The sequence below is a fragment of the Propithecus coquereli genome, unplaced genomic scaffold, assembly GCF_000956105.1.
Source record: "Propithecus coquereli isolate 6110/MARCELLA unplaced genomic scaffold, Pcoq_1.0 Scaffold281, whole genome shotgun sequence".
Lineage (NCBI taxonomy): Eukaryota > Metazoa > Chordata > Mammalia > Primates > Indriidae > Propithecus > Propithecus coquereli.
In genome coordinates this window covers 946,996-965,434 of record NW_012148408.1, presented here as the reverse complement: position 1 = coordinate 965,434, position 18,439 = coordinate 946,996, and the positions used below count along the sequence as shown (strand labels likewise).

Sequence of the window (18,439 nt, the reverse complement as noted above, 5' to 3'; positions counted from 1 at the left end):
AAAATAATTGTCTATCTGCAAACATGGAAATGCACCAAAGAATAGTAGTTGGTCCTCAAATATTTGATGCAAAATATACAGTATGAGTTCTGTACATATATGTAATTTTATACTTAAAGATACTGAGGTTCAGACATATTGATTTATCTAATTAGTTACTGGCAAGACAGAGATAGAATCCCCATCTAATATTCTCTCTATTACTCTTTGATCCTGAAGAAAACTTCTATATAATGAATAATTACCTCCTGACAATCTGAGATGTCTTCTTGTTATTCTTTTCGGATTTTCCCTTGTGGCTTTTGTTGGATGGAGGCAGATATATAAAATACTTGATATTAGTAGTTGTTATAGCAGGATTCCGAGGCTATGCTCAAGATCTCAGGAGACCTTTTAGTATTCTGCTTCTCCTTTTTCTGGTGTCGTGGAGAGCTTCACCAGCATGCGACCTGCTTATATTGCTATTCACATTGCTATTTCTGACCTTCCAGTGCTCAACTGGTGGGTGCTTTCTGTGATATTTTGAATTTTCATCTACTGACTAGAAAATATAAGAGGATTTCCACCCCCCCCATAGGAAGTATGTGAGTTTCCAAGTAAAAATTGCTTCTAGTTTGCCTCAGAATGATAATAGTATTAATAATAAGAGATGTATAATAATAAGAGAGATGTTAATAATAATAGATTAATGATGTAGTAACAAAATATATTAATAAATGGCCTAATTCTAAAATGATGTGATGAAGCAGTATCTGCAGAAGACATCAGGACCAGATCACATATGTTTTTAAGCATCTCTTTTGAGTTTTTCCCACAAACCTAGAGTTATAATATCATGATAAAACAGTCTGGGCATTATACAAAATAGGAAGCCCCAGAGACTATAAAAGGCTGCTCTAGCCTGAGATTATTTCTTAAAAGTTCAAAGTTTTATAAGGAATCCCTGAAAAAGCAGAGGATGTAAGAATTATTTAGAGCTATTAGGAAGAGATCAGATTCAGATAAAATATAGTTTGTGGCACTGTTCCTCTTCAGTTTCCAAAGCATAGTCAAAGTCAGTACTCCTAAAATTAGGTTTACATTAAACCAAGCTTTGGCTTTGTTGTCATCTGAGCTGATTTTTGTAGGCTTTGACCTACCAACCTTGTCTGGCCACAGACGGATTATAGGGAGAAGCCTGTTCTGAAAACCATTAGGAAAACCATTTACCCCACTAAGAGATTAGTTTCTTTTTAAAAATAAAATGGTATGAAAATCAAGCCAGTAACAATTTGGCCATACATTTAGAATTTTCAAAGCCATTAGAAGAAAGGGAGTGTCTAAACATTTTTTGTCACCTTCCTTAATTCTCTTTTATGTTAAAGAATTTACTTGTGTGAGAGTCAGAGCAATGATGCCATTCATCTGCTCTGTCCCCTGACACTCTTAGCAGTGAAACAGAAGCTTTTTAAGCTCTCTGGCTTCTCAGGTCATCAAAGCCATCTCCCTGGCCCAGTGCAGGAGGGGTCGGACATGGCCATGTGGATTTGCCTGCCACTTACGAAAGAATTAAGTGAGAAATTGGTTCTAAAGGTAATTCAGATTGAACCATCAACACCAGTGGTGTACTTTCTTAGAAGATTCTGTAAATTCTTGAGTGTCTTATAGCTTCTTTAGGACTAGTATTTTAGCACCTTTATGGTAATATTGCCATAAGATATAGTTCACATGCTTACAGTTTACATGCTTTATTTCGGACGTGGCCAAGGTTTTAAATCTTTTTTTCTCCCGCCCCTAGGCATATTTAGTCTTCCCTTCTTGTCAAAGCATTTAAGATATAGGGCTCACGGTGTTAGTTTTCATTTTCTGTAGGCTCTTTTGTGCTTTGAACTACAATGGGTAATCATGAAACATAAAATATACTTCTGGAAGTAATGACAATTGTTGCTTTTGAAGACTGGTTAATGAGGGATAACTTGTCCCCCTTAAATTTAGACTTACATGCAACATTGTCTTTTCAGCTGAGTACTTACCTTATCACAAATTGGTTGTATTCCATAACTACACAAAGACTCACTTAAATATTTTAATTTTAATTTTTTCACAGCCATCTCTTCCTGTACTCTATACCCTGTCTAGCCAGGCTACACACGAAGCTGTTCATCTCCTTTGCAGGATGTTGGTCTTTGATCCAGTAAGTAGTATTTATTTTTATATCTCTTTAATGAATTAAAAATATATCTTCTAAGAGAAACATCCTGGTTTTGAATATATTGGCAATGTAAATAATGACTTTTCAAAAGATAAACTTAAATCCCCAGTTTCATGTGTATCATGCTTACTCATCACACAAAATTTTGATTATTAACAAATAAGAGTCTAGGTGGTGAAGAGATAACAAACTGTATCATTCTTATTTATCTCGGTATTTGTAAAAGGAGTTTGACCTCAAGTTAAATCAGGAGAAAAAAATTTTTAGGATTATTTGAAAAAATCTGCCCATTATATTGCATAAGGAAATGTTTAGTCTGGGTTGTTGCGACAGAAGCTTTTCCAAATACCCTTTCTGGACTCTTCTTGGACATTCTACAAATCACACCATAAGTTTAGCTCTTCATTTATTCATTTATCCAAAGAATATTTACTATTCATATCTGTGCCAATAACTATTGTCAAAAAAGACTCAAAAATGGAAGCATTTAGAAAAGAAAACTTTACTTGCCAAGAATACAAGGAAGTCACCAAATACAAAACACAACAGGTATTTAAAGGATAAAAAAACACAAAACTACCAAAGTTACCAAGTTTACATGGATCTGTATAATGAGAAAACAGCAACTTTCTCACAAGATTATCAGATCCACAAAGGTCATAATTATCTTCAGACATCAGCATAACAAAGATTAGGGATAAAAAAAGTTCTGTTCGGGAGTCCAAGTTTGTGAGAAATAGTCTAGGTTTTATTATTTGGGAGACCAGAACCATCAGGGTGACCCAAGTTATTTTTGTGACGTCTCAGGGTACAGTGTAGATTTTTGTGTGTGTTTTTTTTGGTGTTTATGTTTTGTTTTCTTCTTTGTTTTGTTTTTTGTTTTTTTTATTGTGGTATGTAAAGTGTTTAGTGATACTGGAAGCAAGACAACATGGCAGTCAGTTGTTGTTTCTGCAGTCTCTCCTTGTGGTCAGGTCTCCCTGACCACCACCAAGCCCGTTAAGGACAGTTTCAGTCACATAACTTGCTTAATAAGCTAGTGATTTAGTATCATTAATTTGATATTTTGTGTTATTTGGCAAGATGATCTACAAAGCTAACAGAAGATGTTGATTAGTACATAAAGAACTTCCTTTTATATGATTAACAAAGTTAGAGCCATGTGAAATTCAAGCTTCAGAGGTAATTTCTATCTGTTCATAGAGGATTTTGTAAAGGCCCTAGGGTTAAAATTTACTTTTGTGTTAGAAATATTTTCTTTTTTAGTTCTATTTAGATTGAGGAACCCCTAATTCACTTCTGCTAGGTTTGCTTACAGTATTTATAGCTGTCAGGTATCCTCTTTCTCTGAGATCCCATGTTTATTAATACTCCTGATCTGCCAGGAAGTCAGTCTTTACAACCTTCAAGGCTGGAATTTCCTAGCCATAGGAAGCACATTTTCCTGGGAGGCCTTTTAGACATTAAGTTCTACATATGAAGTGTAGTCCTTATTCCTTAACAGTGGAATTATCACACCTAATTAAATGAAACTTTGGTGTGGTCATAGTTATAAATACAAGATTTATCTGTAAGGAGAAGGACCTGTTCTTACTGAATCTACATAAATAACTACATGGTCATTAAATAAAGAAATTTAGTTAATGAACACTAGCTAATAATTAGCCATTTTTATCATTATCTTATAGAACAAGGCTAACCCATATATGTTGTTACATTTTATAGAATTATTATTTTTAAATTGGCCTGATGCTTTATTAGTTTATGATCTATATTAAGGATTCTTTTCTTTCTAGTTCTGAGGGTTCAGTCAGAACAATTTAAAGAGAGTTTCATTCTGATTTTAACCTATTAAATTGAGAGTTGGCAATACATTAAGAATAAAGAAATGAGATTTTTGTTGTTAATATCCATGGGAAATAGACCATTAATCATAATTAAATCAGAATGTTTATTTAGTCCATTTAGTCTGAGGTAGCTAGTTAATTCTCATTTTGTTGATCTTGGGCTAAACAGTTTACTGCCACAACATGTCCTCTCCTGGACTGAAACATTACTGGAAATTCTGATTCAGTTACTTGGTTCAATCCAAGAGGCAGCTGTCTGTGGTGAGATACAGACACACAGACATACACAGGCTGAGCATCCCTACTCCAAAACGTTTTTTTTTTTTTTTAAGGGATTTATTTCTTACAGTTACAGAGGCTAGGAAGTCCAAGGTTGAGTGGCAGCATCTGGTGGAGGGCCTTCTTGTTGGTGGGGACTCCGTGGAGTCACATGGCAAGGGGGCTGAGCATCCTTATGTGCTAGCTCAGGTCTCTTTTCCTTTTCTTTTTCTTTCTCTCTCTCTCTCTTTTTTTTTTTTTTTTAATTTATAGACTCCTAGCACTCCATCTCCCTAAATCACAATCCTTTAGGAATACAGCCTAGGAATCTGCATTTTATTTTATTTAATTTTTTTTAGAGACAGAGTCCCTTACTGTTACCCAGGCTGGAGTGCTGTGGCCCGAACATAGCTCACTGCAGCCTCAAACTCCTGGGCTCAAGCAATCCTCCCACTTCAGCCTCCTAAGTAGCTGGAACTATAGGCACGCATGCCACCACACCCAGCTAATATTCCTTATTTTTTGTAGAAACAGTATCTTGCTATGTTGCCTAGGCTGGTCTTGAACTTCTGGCCCCAAGCAATCCTCCTGCCTCAGCCTCCCAGAGTGCTGGTATTATAGGCATGAGCCATTGCAGCTGGCCTCCAAAACTTTTTGAGTTTGATGCCACAAATGGAAAATTCCGCGTCTGACCTCATGTGGCACGTCATAGTCAAAATGGAGACAAATAACACACAGTTTATTCAGTGTTCCCAAGGGAAAAAAGACCCTCCAAGCCTTCTTCAGCTGTGGTATCTCTATTCCAAACACAACCAGATTACTTCACTACAAGCATGCCCACAAAGGATAATAAAATGGTGTGTGTGCACGCCAGACAAGCCAATGACAATTCTCAGTGATGTCCTACATGGGGCCAAGAGCTATGTGCCTTACTCACTGTGGGTTTTTTTTGCTTGTTTTCTGCTCTGTGATATACAATATTGTGGAAAATGTCAAAAAGGCCAGCAGATATCCCTACAGGTAACGGTGATAAAATAAAAAGAGGAAGTATTTATGTTTTTCTGTAGCATAGAAAGTCAAGCTGTTAGAGAAACTGGATAGTGATATAAGTGTGAAAGGTCATACATATGGTGTTGAAATGACTACCATATATGACCTGAAGAAACAGAAGGATAATCTGGTGAAGTTTTGTGCTGAGAGTGATGAATGAAAGTGAATAAAAAATAGAAAAACACTGCATAAAACTAAAAATGAAGATCTTGATCATGTAGTTAAGTATGGATCCATCAGCATCTCAGTGAACACATGTCACTTAATGCTATGCTGGTCATAAAACAAGCAAAGATCTATCATGATAAAATGAAAATTAAAGTGAACTATGAATATTCAACAGGCTGGTTATAGAAATTTAAGAAAAGACATAGCATTAAATTTTCCAATGGATTTGTGGTGATAAAGCATGTCTGCTGATCACAAAGCAGTAGAAAAATACATTGTTGAGTTTACCAGAGTCATTGCTGATGAAAATCTGACGCCAGAACAAGTCTGTAATGCTGATGAAACATCACTGTTTTGGTTTTATTGCCCTAGAAAGACACTGACTACATCTGATGAGACAGGGGCTACAGGAATTAAGGATGCCAAGGACAGAATAACTGTGCTGGGATATGCTAATGCAGCAGGCATGCATAAGTGTAAATGTGCTGTGATAGGCAAAAGCTTGCGTTCTTACCATTTTCAAAGAGTAAATTTTTTACCAGTCCATTATTTTGCTAACAAAAAGGCATGGATCACCAAAGACATCTTTTCTGATTGGTTTCACTAACATTTTGTATAAGCAGCTCATGCTCATTGCAGGGAAGCTGGACTAGGTGACAACTGTAAGATTTTGTTATTCCTTGACAACCGTTATGCTTATTCTCCAGCTGAAATTCTCATTCAAAATAATGTTTATGCCATGTACTTTCCCCCAAATGTGACTTCATTAATTCAGTCATGTGACCAAGGGATTCTTAAATCAGTGAAGACTAAATATAAAACATCTTGGACAGCACGCTAGCAGCAGTGAACAGACACATAGGTGTAGAAGGTTTACAAAGCGGTTTGGCATGAAGGATGCCACATATGCTGTTGCCAGTGCTTGGAACACAGTGACTAAGGATACACTTGTGCGTGCCTGGCACAACCTCTGGCCTGCAACTATGTTCAGTGATGATGATGAACATGGTGGTAACTCTGAAGGATTCCTTCAGCATGTCAAGTGAAAAAAAAAATGATGTCTGACTCCTTTCCATATGTAAAAAATATACCTTCAGAGTAATATATCAGTAAGCTGGAAGAAGTAGGAATCAAAAAAGTTTTTAATTGATAATGAGGCTCCAGTTGTTTATTCATGGACCAGTGATAAAGTAGCTGAAATGGTTCTGAATCAAGGTGATCATGATATTAGTGTTGATGAATATGGCATTCTCCTCCATTTGGCTGGAGGGAAAAAGGATGACGTCAACATTGCAGAAAAAGTGCCTATAAACAAGATGGTAAAAATGTGATTGAAGGACTGTAGCAACATGCATTCATAACAGAATAAGAAATCATGTCAGTTTATAAAATCAAAGAGAGACTTCTAAGACAAAAACCATTGTTAATAAGGCAGATGACCCTAGAGGAAACATTTTAAAAAGCCATCCATGGCCAGGCACAGTGGCTCACGCCTGTAATCCTAGCACTCTGGGAGGCCGAGGCGGGAGGATCATTTGAGCTCAGGAATTCAAGACCAGCCTGAGCAAAAGCGAGACCCCATCTCTACTAAAAAAACAAAAATAGAAATTAGCGGACAACTAAAAATACATGGAAAAAATTAGCCAGGCATGGTGGCACATGCCTGTAGTCCCAGCCACTCGGGAGGCTAAGGCAGGAGGATTGCTCGAACCCAGGAGTTTGAGGTTGCTGTGAGCTAGGCTGATGCCATGGCACTGTAGCCCGGGCAACAGAGCAAGACTCTGTCTCAAAAAATAAAAACAAACAAACAAATAAATAAATAAATAAAAAGCCATCCAGCAGTATGCCTCCTCATCCCTAGAGAACCCATTTCCTAGTCCCTCAATTGTTTCCGATATTTCCTTTCACCAAAAAAAATAAGATGCTGTACGGTATACAGTTTTTAATCAAAACACAGTATCATAGGTTAAGACTGAAAGCCTACCATTGTTCATCGTTGCTGTTGTTTAAGAGCTGATACAGGTATTCTGATGTTGCTACTGTGCTGCTTAGTTACCCTGAACACATTTTTTTCACTGTGTTAATGGTATGTCATATTTTTTACCATTAAGTACTTATGTGTGAATAAGTGTCAGAAAATGATTACTTATCAATAACATATAAATTCAGTCAGGACTGGCCGGGCGCGGTGGCTCACGCCTGTAATCCTAGCTCTCTGGGAGGCCAAGGCGGGCAGATTGTTTGAGCTCAGGAGTACGAAACCAGCCTGAGCAAGAGCGAGACCCCGTCTCTACTAAAAATAGAAAGAAATTAATTGGACAGCTAAAAATATATAGAAAAAATTAGCCGGGCATGGTGGCGCATGCCTGTAGTCCCAGCTACTTGGGAGGCTGAGGCAGGAGGATCGCTTGAGCCCAGGAGTTTGAGGTTGCTGTGAGGGAGAATGACGCCACAGCACTCTAGCCTGGGCAACACAGTGAGACTCTGTCTCAAAAAAAAAAAAAAAAAAAAATTCAGTCAGGACTGATGGTATTGCCAAACAACTGCAGATAGTCCAGATGGGGGGCTGAGATGGTGACACCTTTGCTTTCTGGTAGTTCAGTATACACAAACTTTGTTTCATGCACAAAATTATTTAAAATATTGTATAAAATTAATTTTCAGGCATGTGTATAAGGTGTATATGAAACATAAATAAATTTCATATTTAGATGTGGGTCCCATCCCCAAGATAGCTCATCAAGTATATGCAGATATTCTGGAACACACCTGTAGTCCAAGCTACTCCAGGAGGCTGAGGCAGGAGGATTGCTTGAGCCCAGGAGTTCAAGGTTGCAGTGAGTGAGCTGTGATCACACCACTGCACTCCAGCAGGACCCTGTCTCTAAAGGAAAAAAAAAAAGTATATGCAAATATTCCAAAATCCTAAACACTTCTGGGCCCAAGCATTTTGGATAAGGGATACTCAACCTTTGTATATAACTATGCGTTTATTCCCTGATGACAATAGTCAGAAGTACCTGATACAGTCATTTACTGAGGTCCTTACAAGGTTTCTTACAGAAGACTCGCTGTAAGACTCATTTCCTGATCTTTAGCTTATATGAGGGGGCTTTATGCAAATGTGAAAACGGAAAAGGCAGAAACCACTAGACTATGTTAACATGAAAGGGCCATGGTTCTTTTATTATAAAAATTAACAACAATATTAGAATGGATGAGGTATAATAATCAATTTATAAAGATTTGATTAACTATTAACTCAAAATAGTAAAGACATTAAGCAAATCTCTAGAGACTTTAATTTATCCAAAGGCAATAGATAGTTACAAGCAATATTTTTAACAACAATAAGTAACAATAATGTTTAGGAATTTAGACATTATTTGCTTTTTCCCCTTGACAAACAAAATGCATCCATTTTCTTGTGTGCACATCTTCCTACCATCATACCCATTCTTATTTACATTCTTTAAAAAAACAAATGTGTACTCTAACGTAATCCAAAGGTATATGCACATCTTTTTTAACTGTTTCTTGATGGCTACTCTGTAATGTACTAATGAAGAGCCTAGGTGTATAAAATTATGTTGTCTGGGTACGCAAAGACTTTATTAATGCAATATTAGTAAGGTCTCGATGTTAACTAAGAATCAGGAAATTAAAATTTAAGTTAACATATTAAGTCCTTATGATTTGTAGCATTATAAAAACTAATTTCTTTTTAAAAGCACATTACTGTTATCCTTCATCTAATTTAGTTGAACACATAATTTTGCAATTCCACAATATTAGACAAAGTGATATTGGCTTATCTGACCAGCAAAACCAGTAGAAAAAAATCAAAGAAATTCAAAATGATTAGACCATTTGTGAGAAAACAAACCCCAAACTGGTATAAACTAGAATATTGTGCTAGCATTATTTTTACATGGTAGTAAAATCAAAACAAAAACAGTTTTTTTTTAAAAATTGTTATTAACTCACACTAATTTGTCCAGAGTCATCTTGCATAGAAATATCACATGACCTCTTTATCTTATCAGTTATATACTTGATATTAAAACTTTTAAGTTGTTGGGGGTTTTTTGTTTGTTTTTTTGTGTTTTTTTTGAGACAAGAGTCTCGCTTTGTCACCCAGGCTAGAGTGTCATGGTGCCAGCCTAGCTCACAGCAACCTCAAACTCCTGCTGCTCAAGCAATCCTCCTGCCTCAGCCTCCCGAGTAGCTGGGACTACAGGCATGTGCCACCACACCTGGCTAATTTTTTTTTCCTATTTTTAGTTTCCCATCTAATTTATTTTCATTTTTAGTAAAGACGGGGTCTCGCTTTTGCTCAGGCTGGTCTCAAACTCCTGACTTCAAGTGATCCTCCCGCCTGGTTCTCCCAGAGTGCTAGGATTACAGGCGTGAGCCACCGTGCCCAGCCCTTTATTTAATCTTTGAATTATAGCTTTAGCAAGAAACAATTTCTAAAGAACCAACATATTTAATGCATAAGAAAGAGAAATATTTTTTAAATCTTTAAATTTCTTTTACATGTTTTTAAAGTATTGATATTGTTTCTAAAAGCCCATTGGAATAGGAGTTTGCTCCATTTAATTTTAAGAGATCTTATAATATGGTATATCAGTCCCCTTCTAAAGTATACAGAGTACATCAATTTGTTTACTTAGACATATTTTATATTTGTAAAATGGAAAATTTTGTTAGCTTTTATTCAAAACTAGAGGAGCCAATTTTGATAAATCAACAAAATCTGGACAACGAAATAGCAGGTGTCCATACCTATTACAAATATTGATCATTTAAAGAAACAAGATGTGTGCAATATGTAACTAAGACATATAATACGTAATTAAGCACCGTTAGGTCCTTCAAAAGAACACCATTATTGAAAATCTGAGTAATTTTGTGATTTCTTTCTCAATTTAGCAGTATAGTTTCTTCTTTTCAATGTTCATACCCTTTATAAAATGACAGTCTCCTTTCTTTAGTCTTATTTGAGAAGTCCTAAAGAGACATTAATATGTTTAGAGAAATGGAAGTTGATTGCATTGCCAGGGATTTGATTTACTTTTTGTTCAAAGGTTTCTCTTAGGTAAAACACTTTAGAGGAACCCATATTGGTGCATACAGAGCATGCTGTCCATAGTCAGAGAAACACCAAAATCTTTTCATCTCTGCATTTATATTAAGTTTCAGGAAATATCACAATTCACAGGCACAAAAGGATAACATAGGAACCAGATTCCAGCTGCTGGTGGCAGCTTACTGGGACCCAATTTCTGCCACCTGACAGAAATGATTAATGGTCAGATAATAAAATTAAAACCCAGACTCAATCACTGCCCCCACCATCGTGGAGAGTTGGCATGTTCATTCACAAACAGACATGGCCAGATTTACTGTGGAAAGGCTAGAGAGCTCAGTCCCATACATGAAACTGGTGACCAGAGAAGTCAAGGAAGGGGAGCTAAGGGCTCCAAGGGGTCTAGGACTGGGCACAGTACAACACTGTCAGCCTGTTTGGTTCTTTGGGTTCAAACAGTGGAACTCTATCCCAGTGAAACCTCCAGGAATAGCTATCAAAGGGAAGGCTCAGAGTTTTTTAGGGAAAAAAAAAAGAAAAAATTTACTTTGCTAAGAGTGCAAGGGAGTCAGACTTCGGAAGAGCTAGATCACCAAATACAAAACATAACAGGTACTAAGAGGTAAAAAACCAAAGTTATCAAGTTTACATTTGTCTATTCACAGTGGATAAACAGCCTCTTTCTTCTGTGATTATCACATCGTGAAAGTTCATGACATGCCTTTTTACATAAGAATAGCAAAAATCAGAGATAACAGTGTTTTTAGGGAATCCAGGTTTATGGGGAACATTATTTGGGGGACCAGAACCAATCAGAATGATCTAGTTATTTATGGGGTGTTTTTTTTTTAGTACAAAATGGTTTTCTTTTTTAAACTGTGTTATGTGAAGTACTTGACCGTATTGGAAGCAGGGCAAAGTGACAGTTTTTGTTGTACTCTGTACTCTGAAGTCCATCCTTAAATCCTTTAAAATTCACTTTCTTTTAGTAGTACTCATATGTCTACTGAGCTAAAAAAGGGGACCATTTTTTTCTTTAGTTTTTTAATGGAGCAATGAGCTAAAAAGTTTATGATTTTCAAGTAAACCTGAAACTAGAATATATTAAGTATTCTGATCTAAAGTGCCAGAAAACATAGGCTAGACTAGACTCCTGGTATTCAGACTGAGCTCTCAAAATGTGGCAGGCAGATCACTATCTGCTGCCTAATTCCAGCAGCGATAGATATGCTTTGCCCTACTCTATTTGATATTTGAAGAGAATAAAAGTGTCAAGCAACTTTATAAAATTGCCACTGTGATCACATCTCTTCTAAATGTTGACACATATTTAGAAAATATAGCCTGTGATTTAAAATGTAAACTTATCCTCTTGGAAGTATTACATATTTAAATACCATGATATTTGTCATTTTTGACCCTGCATACATCTCAAGGTAGAAACTTTTCAGAATTTTAGCAAAAAGGCATTTCTAAATGCTATATAGTAGTCGCTGATAATAGTAGTTTTCCTAAGTCATATGCTCCCTGTAATGCTATGTTACCCACCTTTAAATTCAATGATCCCGCTTTGCACAGGATGTACTATAAATTAAGTGTAAGCTGTGTAAAGCAGTTATTATGTCCTGTGAAAGATCCTGTGTGAACAGTCATGTTTATCTGTAGTGTTGATGTACTGGTCTCTAAATTTGATTTCAGTCCAAAAGAATATCCGCTAAGGATGCCTTAGCCCACCCCTACCTAGATGAAGGGCGACTACGCTATCACACGTGTATGTGTAAATGTTGCTTTTCCACCTCTACTGGAAGAGTTTATACCAGTGACTTTGAGCCTGTCACCAATCCCAAATTCGATGACACTTTTGAGAAGAACCTCAGTTCTGTCCGACAGGTTAAAGGTGAGTATGTGTTTTGGCCTGTGGCCAAGCAAGATGACTAGTAACTTTTTCTGTTATGTGGCCAGGAAGAGCTGAGGTCTGGGTGGTGACCAAAGCTTCTCCATAGGTTTATTTTACAACCTTGCATATAGCTATTTGTCCAGAATATAAAAATGCTGATTTAATATTACATCCAGGGGAAGGTCAAAGAAAGAAATGAATATTTTGTCCTTGTTTTCAAAGTTTATTTAGTGAATGTGACTCAAAACATATTTGATATGTATTTACTTAGTGTCATTCCATTGAAGGAAACATATTGGACTTCTTTATATAACATACAAAATTTCAAAAAGGATAAAAATTTACTGAGGGAATCATTGCTTGGATGATGACAAGAGAAAGGAATTTCTGATAGTTTACTTGTAAAATTTCATTGCATGATCTCCTATTATGATAGGGTGGGGATAATGACATCCAAAGTTCTGAATGATTTTAGTGACTTGCTCCTAGGACATTTTAGAAGAGAAAGGGTAGTCCCCAAAGTAACCACCCAAAACTATATACCTAAAACTACCAACTGATGTTTTTAAATGATCTTCAAAAAGGCAATAATTACCAACAACTTAGAAGAGTTCACCCGTAATGCCAACCCTGTAGAGTGTCTCTCAAATTTGTAGAGCATTTTATTCTTCCCACTGATGGAGTTTCTAGTCTATGTAATGCCACCATTGGGTTTTTTGCCTGTGTTTAGCAACAACTGTCATTTTAGTTTCAGGAAAGTTCAGCTGAATTCTGCTTGAGAGATGATGTGTATTTGATTTAATTAAACCAGTAGGAAATGCTGGCTAGAGTTGGCTGAGAATTCACTGCTCCCAGGCCTGCAAATTGGCGTGGATTATATGATGTTTGTTTTCTCCACAGAAATTATTCACCAGTTCATTTTGGAACAGCAGAAAGGAAACAGAGTGCCTCTCTGCATCAACCCTCAGTCTGCTGCTTTTAAGAGCTTTATTAGGTAACTATTTGTATGTAATTCTGACATTCTTTTTAGAATTAAAAGGATGCTGTTGTGATTTTGTTGGCATATTTCTGTTTTTATTTAGATTAGGTAACATAGATAAAAGGTCAGGCAGAAAGTTTCTGTTATGAGCTTTGGCTTTAGAAAAAGCGTATTGGAAATGTAAGTTTCAGTTTTCACACTAGTGCCAGTTCACCATTGGTTGCTTTGCAGTTTTCCCCAGGTGACCATTGTGCCACCTGATCGTGTATATGAGGTCCCACTGCAGCAGCAGCATGGCAGCCACCTGCCCTGGAGTTAGTCATGGTCACCTCAGTTCCCACTACTATTCCCACCCCATTAAATAATAACTAGAAACAAGAAAATTTATTTTTTTATAGGTTGACTGCTGGTATATTAAGAGGAGAAGCCAACAGGCTTATGGTAGAGCTATGAACCTACTTTGGAACCCAGCAAGCTTCATTCTCCTGTCTCTCTTTGTCCTTTCCTTCTTTTGATCTCTTTTCCCTTAACTCCTTATGTCAATCAGGGTCTTGTCAGGAAAAAGAAACCACTCCAGTAGTAAGAATGGGGAAAATTTAATAACAAGAATCATTAACTAGGAAAAGATGGTTAACTACTAAAAGGCATAAAAGAGGATTCCAAAGGGTCCTGAAATAGCAAATGCAGAAAGCAACTACTCCATGTAGACTGAGCGAGAGTAAACAAGAAAGAAATTAAGAATTTAGAAGAGGGCCCTCCACCCAAGGACCTCTTTGGAGATGGTATGGCTACCTCAGGAACACAAAGCATGAGGGTGGTAAAGGAATGGGCCAAAAGGTGTGGTCAGAACTGGTCCATCAAAGAGACCCACTGAGAAACTTGCCAGAGAGTTTGGGTCGACCAAAGCTGGGCCTTCTACATCTCACACACACACACACACACACACACACACACACACACCACACCACAAGAACCAGGAAGGGCCTTCTATATCTCACCCACACACACCACAAGAACCAGGAAGGGCCTTCTACATCTCACACACACATACACTCACACACACATACACTCACACACATACACTCACACACACAGACTCCCCACAAGAACCAGGAAGGGCCTTCTACATCTCTCACACACACACACACACACCCCTACAAGAACCAGGAAGGGCCTTCTATATCACTCACACACACACCCCCACACACACAAGAACCAGGAAGGGCCTTCTACATCTCTCACACACACACACACACCCCTACAAACCAGGAAGGGCCTTCTATATCACACACACACACACACACCCACACACACAAGAACCAGGAAGGGCCTTCTATATCACACACACACACCCCCACACACACACAGGAACCAGGAAGGGCCTTCTATATCACACACACACACCCCCCCACACACACACAGGAACCAGGAAGGGCCTTCTATATCACACACACACACACCCCCACACACACAAGAACCAGGAAGGGCCTTCTGTATCACACACACACACACACACACACACACACACACACAAGAACCAGGAAGGGCCTTCTATATCACACACACACACACACACACACAACGAACCAGGAAGGGAAGCTTCCTGATGCTGTAGCCTTGCAGTGCCCTCCCAGCGCCCTCTGTTGACAAAGGCTAACATTAAGCCAGGTGCCAAAGTGGAGCCATGAACAGGCTGGCTCTAGTATCACAAAGCAGTACAAAGGTGGATTTGGATCTGAGAGGCCACACGGTCTCCTTTCTCCTCTCCTTTCCCATCCCCCTGCTTTTCTTTCCCTTCCCCGTGTCGTATTGAAGTAGTTTGTTGAACCACAGTCAAGAATTTTTGTTTAAAATTTGTAAGTCAGGTGACTTTCATTTCTTCCATGTATTTTTCCATAGAAAGAAGGAATTAAGTTGCATTTTTACTTCTCTTTAGTTTAAATTACTTTGTTTTAATATTTTTCCCTAAGAGTCAGTGACTTAGTCAATTAGGTGTTTTAGCACCTTCCAGGTGCAAGTCATCCTGGGTCCTGGGGAAGCAGAGTGGTTACACCCTTCTTCCTCAAATTTACAATCCAATTCGCAACCTGGACATGGGAAATAACTAATAACAGATCTGTGGATAACAAATACTAAATTATTATCCATAGTACCCCATTGATACTTAATACAAATATGCGTGTGAGACTCATTCAAACTAGGTCCTCTCGAAGTCACTGTTGTTTGAAAGGCTACTTTTAAATGAATAATTCTACATCCTTAAAGGCTGTTTTCCTGATTGATTATAAACATTATTATTTATAATAGCTACCATTTACTTTACATTATGACGTAGGTGCCGTAGAAAACACTTTACATACATTATCTCAATTATTCATCACAATATGCTATGAGGCAGACAGCATTATCTCTTTCCAAGTGAGGAAAGATTAAAGAACTTGCTCTGTGCCATACAGCTAGTAAATGACATGTTGTTTTCAAACCCATATATTAGCCACTATACCATATTGCCTCATGATAGATAACAGATCCTTAAACGAACATTTGGAACAAATTCAACTTTAGAGAAGTTAAAGAAACAAATAAAAATCCAGAAATGAACTTTACAATTTTTTTTAAAGGAAGAAAAGAAAATAGGCAGTAGTGGCTGTTCCAAGTGCAGTGGTGTTTACAACTAATTGATCACAACCAGTTACAGATTCCTTTGTTCCTTCTCCACTCCCACTGCTCCACTTGACCAGCCTTAAAAATATATATAAAAGAAAAAAAAAGAAAACAGGCAGTAGCGAATTGCCCTTTTGCCCATTGTGGCATTACAACTAATTTCACCATCTCTCCATTTTCTTCCAGTTCCACTGTTGCTCAGCCATCTGAGATGCCCCCATCTCCTCTGGTGTGGGAGTGATGGTGGAAGATAATGTACTACTGAAGATGTAATGTAGCTTTCCACTGGAGTCTGGGATTTGCAATTCTGGAGGTTAATCATGCTTGTACTGTAATTTTACTAATGAAGTTTTAAATTAACAACCACTACTTGTATGATATGAATAATATTTAGAAATGTTACTAGACTTTTAATCTTGTAAAGTGGTTGTGCTTTTAGAAGAAAAATATTTTATCCAGAGTTGCACATGTTTTATGAATTTAGTGCAGCTGTTATGGCTCACCTCAGAACAAAAGAGAATTGAACCAAATTTGGGAGTTTGGGGTTTTATGTTTTTGTTTTGTTTTTCTTTTTTAAAATGAAGTGAGATTGTTCACACACACACACACACACACACATACACACAAAGGACAGTCATACATTTTGATATTTGAGCCATTCCTAAAGATTTGGGGTTTTCTAAAACTAAAGAATCTAGAAACCTTGCCTGCGACCAATCATGGAGCCACGTGAGCTGATCGTGGCTGCACCTGGGGGGAGGGGGGAGGAGGGGCATGCCACCTAATGATCAAGCCCTATAATTAGCTTCTCATTAGAGCCGTGATGGTGATGTGTGCTGTCTAAAATCCAATGTTGTGGGTAGAGAGAATGAGTTTGTGACTAGGCGAGACTAAACTTTTGTTTTCCTCACCCAGTATAAATATATATATATATATATATATTTAATCTATTTTTATTAGAAGTTTTTCTGCTCTTTCTTACATAAAAGAACCCCAAGCATGCATCTTTCATGTGTGTAAATAATTCATTTCTGGGCTAATTTCAAAAGAATCCCAACATTACTGTATAGAGAGAGAACTAGCTTGCACATTTTAGGTCTGTGAAATTTTGTGAGACTTTTCCTGCACTGGACAATAAAAAAATAATGAATAAAAGACAAAAACAAATTTTAAAAAAATTTAAAGCCACAAAAAAAGGCACATAGGGAATTATGTCAAATGTGTTTGTGTCCTTAGGCAAAGCTGTGGGAGTCTTGAAATGTCACAGTAGTAAATAACTTATTACTTTTTGACAAATTCTTTTTGCTGTTGGAACACTGAACTCTTCTGTGCATATGTATATATGAATACAAATTGAAGGCCTCTACCTCCTGGAGTTATACAACTTGGCTTGTTTACCTCCACATGCTGATGATGACTATTTTTTTTTTTTAAGTTCAATGTGGAGACTTGAAACTTGAATGTCCCTTCCAACTTTTATATTAAAAATAAAAAGACAAGAAAATTGAAGATCGTTTTTCACCTGTACAAGGAATACTAATGGATCGTCTTAAAATTGGTCTAGGAAAAAACCTTGGTGTGTGTTATGGACAATTAACTGTTAAAGTTATTGTAAGTTATCTGTATTTAGCAGAGTATTTTCATCTTGAGTGATCTGAGCTGAATTTGAAGACTATTAATAAGTTATGTTTGGAAGTTTTAACTTCAATGAAGTAATTATTTGCTGTGAAAGAAACAAACATTGAATTACTAAACAAAGATGGTGCAATATCTTTGTTTTTTTTTATGAGGCTCCTGAGAATCAACCCAACTGAAGCATTTCAATTCACTTGAATGAGAAACGTGTTTAGTATCAAAAGAGCCCAAGAAGACACTGGTGTGAAAGGTACAATCTCAGAGGTTGGTCAATTACCGTGGCACACTTTCTGGTCACTTTGTACAATGTAGATTTGAAGTACAGTGGTGAAAACATTAAATGTGACATTTGAAAAAGATGTGTCATCTGTTTTATTTCACTTTTTTTCCTTTGTTTTCTCTCTTCAGTACAGCTTGTATCCTGACTTTGCAAAGTTTTGAGACATTTCCTATTTATATTTCCAGTTTGATCTTTGAGGATATTAGTTGTTTTTGAAATCTTCCAAGAAATTTTAGATTGATAAAAACATATTGAAAACTTAGTTAACTGATATCAAAGACATGATTTAAATGTATACAACATCAAGTTCTGGTAGATTGCCCCTGTAATCCCAGCTTCTCGGGAGGCTGAGGCAGGAGAATCGCTTGAGCCCAGGAG

General features: G+C 37.1%; 1 protein-coding gene across 1 annotated transcript in view; it reads left to right on the top strand.

Moving 5' to 3' along the window:
* NLK (nemo-like kinase) overlaps positions 1 to 18,138 on the top strand; it is a 176,862-nt gene extending 158,724 nt beyond the window's left edge. The window contains exons 8-11 of the mRNA XM_012648294.1: positions 2,087 to 2,173; positions 12,305 to 12,503; positions 13,404 to 13,497; positions 16,333 to 18,138. Of these exons, the coding sequence (XP_012503748.1) occupies positions 2,087 to 2,173; positions 12,305 to 12,503; positions 13,404 to 13,497; positions 16,333 to 16,387 (435 nt within the window). The 3' untranslated portion in view covers positions 16,388 to 18,138. The remainder of the gene's footprint in view (positions 1 to 2,086; positions 2,174 to 12,304; positions 12,504 to 13,403; positions 13,498 to 16,332) is intronic.
* The last annotated feature ends 301 nt before the right edge of the window (positions 18,139 to 18,439 follow it).